Genomic DNA, 8,065 nt, shown 5'->3' with positions numbered 1-8,065 from the left:
CCAGCTTACTGACATGAGATTTACAAATATTGGTCACACTGTTGCACAACTCGTCATTGCTGTTATCTCATGCCAGATGATCCTGTGTGTATATATATTTGTTCTAAAGGACAATATCTTAATTTGATGTTCAAGCACTGGTATTTAAGTGTATGTCATGTGGTTTAAGTATTTATATATTATTCTCTAAAGGCCATGTTTCAAAAATAAGTTCAATAGTATTCTGTTCAGATCTTGAATGAAATCTTATGCATTCATTGGACAGTATTGTGAAATGAAATAGAAACTTTGTGCTGAGTGGTGCTGAGACATTTGCAGTAAATGATTTGATTTTGTTTGTACAAACTGATGGACTATCTCTTTTAAGATGCTTGCGTCATGCTTATATTTGTTCTGTGAGCAAAATACATTTGAAATGCTAAGTTGGGAATGGCCTGGGAATGAAGGATGTTTGTGAACATAGTGAGCTGCTTGATTATGCATGTAGAATATTCCTAACTAAAAGAAATGCAGTGACTCTTAAACCTCCTGTCCATGTTCAGGACTATGCTGTATATGGTCCCAGATTGGCCAAAGGTATACCATGGTTGTGCTTATAGTTGTGCAAGAAAGAACATTTAAAAATCTATTTAACAGTGTTGCCGCTCATGGCTGAATGCTTGGCTTTCACTAGCTTTACCAGCATTATATCTGTGTGATCGTGTGAATGGAGAATTGCTTGCATGGACTTGATGTCAGGCTTTGCAGTCAATGCGATCATTTTCAGGTGTGCTCCAGGAGCCTTTTGAATGTTGGAAACTATCACTTTTACATTTTATTTTCCCATTTTAGACTGATTCAGTTTACCAAGCTTTTCTCAGTGTCATCCAAAGTTAATTTTATTTCTAAATCTTGTTTTAAAGTTATCTGCAGGATGTTTCAGCTGGTCTTACTTGTTGTCTTCTTCTTGTCCATTTATGTTTCCATTTACAAAAGTGTACTCACTGGTTAATGAAGCCAGCTGTCCATATGGTTCTTACTTCTGTGATTGAGAGGAAAGGCACGAGTTTTCAAAAGGTCTGTCCGTTCACATTGAAGGTCTTTTGTATAAAGTGAAGGTGTAGAGTTCTACAAATCAATCCAGTCAAATAAACATGCATTCCTGATGTGACCTATGTTAATATGCATAGATCCAAAGTAAATATTTGTTTACTTTTTGTTTCCTGTCTAAGGGTTAGGTCTGTTATTTCTTTTGTTGGAATTATTTCTCACATGTGACTGTGATCTGTAGGCAGCAGAAATGCCCTGGCTTTGTTACACAGCAGTAATAGATATTCTGTGATTTTTGCAGGCCTTCTTACGAAAGGCTTCCTAAAAGTGTACCTCACTGTTCCTTGTTTTCTGAATAAAGTCTCTCGAAAATAAATCGACTTAAAGGTAATGCTTAGTATGCTTCTAAATTCTTTGTGGCTCGTAAGTTTACACAGCAGTTTTGAGAGAAAAAAAACTATTAATTTGCTATTTCCCCTAGACATAACTGACATACAAATATAAATATTAATCAAACAACACATTAAGTCACACGTATGATACCAATTCACATTAAAATTTCTCCAAATTGCTTTTGGAAGAATTTAAGTAAATGACAGAATACAAAGGTAGCAAGGCTACCAAGAAGGGTTAGGTTTCCTGAAAGCATCTTAGCACAAAGATGAGATGGTAGAGTGTGCATCATACTGAACACTCTTAAGATGGTTTTCACACTAAGACGCTTTTGGTAAACTTGGCTCAGTATAATATATAGCCTATAAAGCAGTTAATTTGTATGGCTTCCTGTCATGTCACATTACGCAACGTGAGTAAATACATCATTTGTACCGAAGCCCCTCGGATGAGTAGTGAGTTGTCTTGAAGGTCACACCTCAAATGGGCCATATGATGGAAAAAACTTTTAAAACATACCATTTCCTACACTGTCCATATATGGAAATTAAGTCGGTTTGAGTATTGTAGGAAACTGGAAATTTTCACACTTGGAAGTTGCACTTAAACAGATGACCAAGTCACATTTCCAAGTGGGGAAACTCAAGTGGGGAATCTGGATGATTCACATGGTGCATTATCAAGCTGGAAGTAGCCATAAGAAGATGGGTAAATTGTGTTCATGAATGGATGCACAAGGTCAGCGATGATACTCAAATAGTCTTAAAGCAATGATTGACTGGTATTAATGGGCCCAAAGTGCTCCCCCTGTGCTCACTGCAGGCTCAGAAGTGGAACCTGACGTGGTCTTCTGCTGTTGTAGCCCATCTGTCTCAAGGTCCATCATGTTGTGCATTCTGAGATGCTCTTCTGGCCCTTATAATTGCACCGAGTGGTTGTCTGAGTTAGCCTTTCTGTCAGCCTGAACCAGTCTGTCTATTCTCCGCTGACCTCTTTCATCGACAAGGCGTTTTTGTTAGCAGAAGTGCTGCTCAGCACATGCTTTTCAGGTAATTAGCAGTTATAGAAATGCTCAACCCAACCCATCTGGCACCAACAATTAACCCCACATGTGTTGAACATTACCTGAAGCTGCTGTCCCGTGTCCCATGATTTTATGCACTGCACTGCTGCCACACGTTTGGCTGATTAGATGACTGCATGCAGGGGCGTCATTAGAGGTTGTTGGATGGGGGGGGGGTTAGGCCTGTAGCAGCAACAGTCAGAAAAGGTACATCAGCTGTGATAAGTATAGCAAAAAAATATTATTTGGTCAAACTGGCACACAGTAGATCTGTCTCTTCTTAGTTTGTATTAAGCACAGAGATAGTATAACAAACACTATATCCACCCATTTACAACAGGCACAGATCAAGCAAAGGTACTGTCTCCTGTCTCTTAGATAAGCTGCAAGGTCCTAAATATATTATCCAAAAACACAGATTATAGATCAGTTCATTCTCAGTTGATGCAATCAGAAAAGTGGTATTTTGCTGTGTATGCATGTTTAATAAGCTAGGTGACAGAATTTCATCAGAATTTCAACATTATATTTTCTCACTTAAATTTAATTCATTATTAATTTTAACCGAAAGCTTATACAACTCTTCCTCACTTTGTTCTTGATCACTAACCTCCATCAGATCTGCTCCTTCAGTCCTGTCGGTCTCCTTCAGCATAGTAACAAAACAACCTTTTTTAATTCTCTGGGATACAGAGAAGTTGGACATTTAGGACTGAACGACACAAATGTCGTGAGTGAACCTCAGAGAAAAATACAATACCAGAAAACTTAAAATGAATACAAGAAAAATGCAGGCTCTGTGCGCTTTACCTCGGCCCTCTCCAACTGGACATCATGAGCGGCGCATTAACACTCCCGCTGTGCTCCTCCAGAGGGAGCCACCGCCACACAGGCGGGGAAGACAAACCGGAACTAATATTTACCAGGACCTTTGAGCCGTTACAGAAGTGTCCTTGTGCCGCTAGAGTGACTGTAGTTTCAGCTCTCAATCATGTTCAGGCACATCGTGGTGAGTGTGGTTTATGTGTTGTGTGATTCAGTTTCCTCACTCAGTCTGGGTGGAGGTTGGAGATTTTTACAGATCTGAGTTTAAACACCTGCTACAGGTTTCCAGTGGCGTGACCTCCACTTAGTTCCTGAACCTCAGCTAGACGGCTAACGCTAGCTGAGCTCTAACCTGGACTGACTGAGAACAACCATATCAAACACCTGACTTTACTGCGTTTTACTCACTCGCTCCAATAAAACAGCGGTATCTCACAATATTAGTGCAAAACCGTTATTAGCTTGGTTTAAAGTGAACTGTAGGTTAACTACCGTAACAGCTTTGTAGCTTAGCTAGCTTATTTCTTACCTAGACAGGTTTCACTTGCTGGCTAAGTTAACTGTTTGCGAACTGTCGTGTGTGTAGTAAACATTAAAGACTAATTAGTTAACTAGCAGGCAGAACTTTTATCGGCTTGTCGTTCTTCCTGATAAGTTATCCCACACAGTGGCATTAAGAGAGTGACTGCGGTTGATATACTTAGCATGTTTAGCTAGCATGACTAAATGGGCAGAAACAGTGTTAATTAACTGAAACAGACAAATATAAATAAAAAAGAGAAGGTAATGTAGATATATAACCCTTTTATTCACCAGGGTTTATTTTGGTTTTTCCATCTGAATTTACATGACCAAATCCTAAGGCAAATTATTCAGTAACTGCATGAAATAAATGTAAATTTTATTTATTTATTTATTTATTTATTGTAAAAGCTTCCCTCAAATTAACAGAAAATGTGTTTTATGATCATACACATATTGCTATATGCAATTTACTGCTGAAAGCCAAAAATCTTAGACGCTCTTTGTATTTTTTTATAAAAATAATTTTTACAGAGCAGATCACTGAAGAGACACCGTCTGTTTATAGATTATAGCCCAGATTTGTGGAAAAATGGGTCAACTTTCAAAAAAGGTAGACGAAAAAGGTTCAGAATTCAGCTTCTTTTATTATAAGGGTTTAAAATCACATTACCCATCTATTTGACCGGAAAGAAGGAAGTTACAGTTCCCATATGACACCCACCTTTTGAATGTAGCTTATGAAATATAAAAGCTATGAAGAATATGACGAAGTGCGTTTTGGAACCACTGGCGGTCTCAAGGAGTTGAAAAGTTCAAATTAAACACATTACTTATTCAACAATGTCAAAATTAGAGCATGGGTGGAAGATAGAAGATCGATTTCAAATAATGCTACACATCATTGACTAGCTTTTTAACCTAAATGACAAAATAAGAGTCTACTGTTTTGCGCCTTACACTTGCGTATATAGAATTTTGCCATAAAATAATTACATTGCATAAAAATATTCCATATTTCCCTAGCTTGTAAAAAAATTCTACATTAAGTTTAATTTCATCATGAATAAAGTGCATAAAGGCTCAGATATTTTGTCATAGGTCACAACCACAAAAAAAGAGAAAAAAAGTTGTTTTGCATATGTCTCACCAATCTTCTATCCATGTTATGCTTATCAGGGTCTGAGGCAGGTGTGCAGTCGAACATTCTCCAGTAGTGTTCGCAGGCAGGTTGAAAACAAAGTCCCAGCCAAGCAGAAGTTGTTTCAGGTGAGTGCTTGAGGCTGCTCATCCATTGACTTTCTGTGAAGCTTGCACTCTGTCAGTTAATCAGTTGATCCTGTGCTGTTATACACCATGACAGCAATATGTGGTCATTTCTGGAATGCTGGTGGGACCAGATGTGATCTAAGATTGGACCACCTAGCTTCTTAATTTTAGTATGTTTAACATAATTTAGATATGGAAGTTTATCAGTAAAGCAGGTCATTGCTCAGCCCTTTTTCGCTCTCCTCTTGCATGAATCTGGTACGTTTAAAAAGAGCAAGATACTTTAGACATTGGAAGTGCTCTACGTGGTTCTTTGTTAATGTTCATGTTTATAGCTCCCATATGGGATCACCGTTGCTAATCAAGACTTGTTTATAAAAGTTTGGCCAGAAGCAGCACTGCAAGGAACAGCTCTGAGAGCTAAACAATGTATTCATCTGTTAATTTTTACAATACTGGCCGTTGCAGTATCGATATCCTCAGAAGGTCGCAATATGCAAATGAGGCCTTTTAACAACTAAACGTCTTATTGTGTAGTATGAGCATCTCAGACATTTCGGCTGAGCTTCTGTGACTGTTTGGTTGAATTGAGATGGGATCTAACAAGTATAATAATTCTTAAAATAACAAAGATTGATGTTTATTCATATTGCATCAAAGATTCACCAGTGGTTTTAATGTTTTACAAAGGCAGTTACAGTATGTAGCAATATAATCGCAATGATATCCTCAGTGTGCAGCTCTACTTTGAGTTTCTGACTGCCACCCTTATAAGACTGATTATCCTATTATTATTATTATTATTATTATTATTATTGTTATCTGAGAAAATCTTGGTTTGGGATGTTACCATGTGAATGTGCAAGAAAAATACAAGGTGTTTTTCTTTTAAAACATCTAGATGATTAAAGTTACTGTTAAAGTTCAGATTTCACTTTCTTTCCAGCACCTTGACTGACTTTGTGTTCTTCCTTTTCCTAGGAAATCAGATAAGTATAGTGCTGGAATTTGCTTGTAGGGGTTTCACTTGTAGAGTGGGCTGGGTTTACTAATTGCATGTGATGTGATGCTCTAAAAGAGGCAAATCAAACAATCAGCCAAAAGCTTCACTCACTGGTCTATGACTGCAGTAATGTTTTACATGCTGACACACTCTGCTTGTTTTGGGCCAGAGTTAAGAGAGACGGCTGTCATTTGTGTGTTTGCTTTGCAGAAGAAGAAGAATCAATGTATTTTATTAAACTTACTTGAAGTTACAGTGTAAAGTGATTCAGAATTTCAGATCTTGGTGGGCTCTATCACCAATAAACATGGATAAATAGAAAATTAGTAAACAGACATGTTCATTTTGTGATTATACCAGATTTTAAGATTAAGATCCATGTATCATTTCCTGTAATTACCATTTAAAGACCCTTCTTTGTATGCATGTGAACATGTGCACAGGGGGCAGTCTTCATTAAGTCTGATCTGTGATGCCCTGTGAGGTATGAGATAATAAACGTGCTTTGGTTTTCCAGGAGGACAATGGTATCCCTGTTCATTTGAAGGGAGGTGCCAAAGATGCTCTCTTGTACAGGGCAACAATGGCCCTTACAGTCTTTGGTGAGTTGCGCCTATTTGACAGTCATTAACGTTGTATTTAATCTATCACAGTTATGATCAGTTTATGTGCTGGAGAGATACTCTTCATAAATCCAATGTTCTGTTTAATAGTAGTGGGAATCTCAATTCTGTTCTGTTTCGATTCAGGGTTGTTTATATATATATATATATATATATATATATATATATATATACACACATATATATATATATATATATATATATATATATATATATATATATATATATATATATATATATAAAAAATATATATGCATCTTGATTTCTTGTCTAACTTACTTGGCTATTTTTTCCCTTATTTGTCCATATTCATAAGTACCGTGAATATGGACAAATAAACACTGTTAAAGTTTCAAAACATACCCATACAGTCCTTATATAGAAGGATTGTTTTTAGTTCAAAGATTTGTGATGTCATGAAAACCAACTCTCACATATATGCACCTCTTCAACTTAGCAGTTGAGCCTCCTATTCACGCTGAAGTTACAAGTAGTGTTTCAGCCTGGGCAGCAAATTGGAACAGAGCTGATTACATATACTTTTTGTTCTTTACTTCAGGTTGTATACCATATACCATGTAGAAGTGTTTTCATCAGATTTGTTTTGTACTTTTGGCATAGTTCAAATAAAAAAAATATATGCAGAATCCTATGTGAAAGTCTGATTTTGAGATTTTTTTTACATCAATGCTGAATCTTTCAAGAGAGAATCGTGATCCGTTTCCCACCCCTGTTTAGCTCACGGATGTATTTTGTTGGGATATTAGTATTTATGAAAGAAAAGATTTAAATGGGTCTGTTCCAAAACACATTATAGACCACTTTAAAGAAGTTTCTTTTTTTCATGATGTAATATCCGCTGTTTATTATGATTAGCACTTAATTTAATAGAGAAATTAAAATGTTTTCCATTATGATTCAGCTATTGTTCTTCCGAATTGTTACAAATGAATATGAAACTCAAATGTTCTTAGCAAGTTTTAGTCATTTTGTGTCATTCATTAAGAAACTTTTGTGATCATTCTTGTCCATTCTTGTCTCTACAGGAAGTGGATTTGTCTTATACGAGTTGTTTGAAGCAGCAATGCCCAAAAAGAAGGAATGAAGATGCTCCTTTCTCCATGTATCAGATTACCTTTATCCAGTTGTGAAAATTTGTCTTTTGTTTTTCTTTTTTTTTTGCATACATGGGATCAATATTTATTGATTGTTCTCTGGATCAATAATATGTAATAAACTGAACACTTTACATATTTGTGGTTTGATTTTTGGCATTGTGTATGTTGGTACAGATTATAATTTTGATGACCTTACATATTACATGTAAGGTCACCCCCC

At 36.5% G+C, this 8,065-nt stretch overlaps 2 protein-coding genes across 2 annotated transcripts in view; both read left to right on the top strand.

Moving 5' to 3' along the window:
- tmem30aa (transmembrane protein 30Aa) overlaps positions 1-1,420 on the top strand; it is a 6,890-nt gene extending 5,470 nt beyond the window's left edge. Inside the window, exon 7 of the mRNA XM_036593299.1 lies at positions 1-1,420. This exon is cut by the window's left edge and continues 226 nt beyond it. The gene's annotated coding sequence lies outside the window, so the exon portion shown is untranslated.
- A 1,965-nt stretch (positions 1,421-3,385) lies between these two features.
- Positions 3,386-7,980, top strand: LOC118823986 (cytochrome c oxidase subunit 7A2, mitochondrial). Its single transcript, XM_036593866.1, has 4 exons — positions 3,386-3,494; positions 5,012-5,101; positions 6,622-6,706; positions 7,774-7,980. Exons 1-4 carry the CDS (start codon positions 3,477-3,479, stop codon positions 7,830-7,832), a joined length of 252 nt encoding a protein of 83 aa, XP_036449759.1. The 5' UTR covers positions 3,386-3,476; the 3' UTR covers positions 7,833-7,980.
- Positions 7,981-8,065: the final 85 nt, after the last annotated feature.

The sequence above is a fragment of the Colossoma macropomum genome, unplaced genomic scaffold (assembly GCF_904425465.1).
Source record: "Colossoma macropomum unplaced genomic scaffold, Colossoma_macropomum, whole genome shotgun sequence".
Lineage (NCBI taxonomy): Eukaryota > Metazoa > Chordata > Actinopteri > Characiformes > Serrasalmidae > Colossoma > Colossoma macropomum.
Note: the sequence above shows the minus strand (reverse complement) of the source record. Positions and strands in the feature narration are given on the sequence as shown.

Excerpts from the sequence above, each read along its gene's own strand:
- LOC118823986 (XM_036593866.1), top strand. Across the intron at positions 5,102-6,621 it reads CCAAGCAGAAGTTGTTTCAG|GAGGACAATGGTATCCCTGT; the intron begins GTGAGTGCTTGA and ends TTGGTTTTCCAG. Across the intron at positions 6,707-7,773 it reads AATGGCCCTTACAGTCTTTG|GAAGTGGATTTGTCTTATAC; the intron begins GTGAGTTGCGCC and ends TTGTCTCTACAG.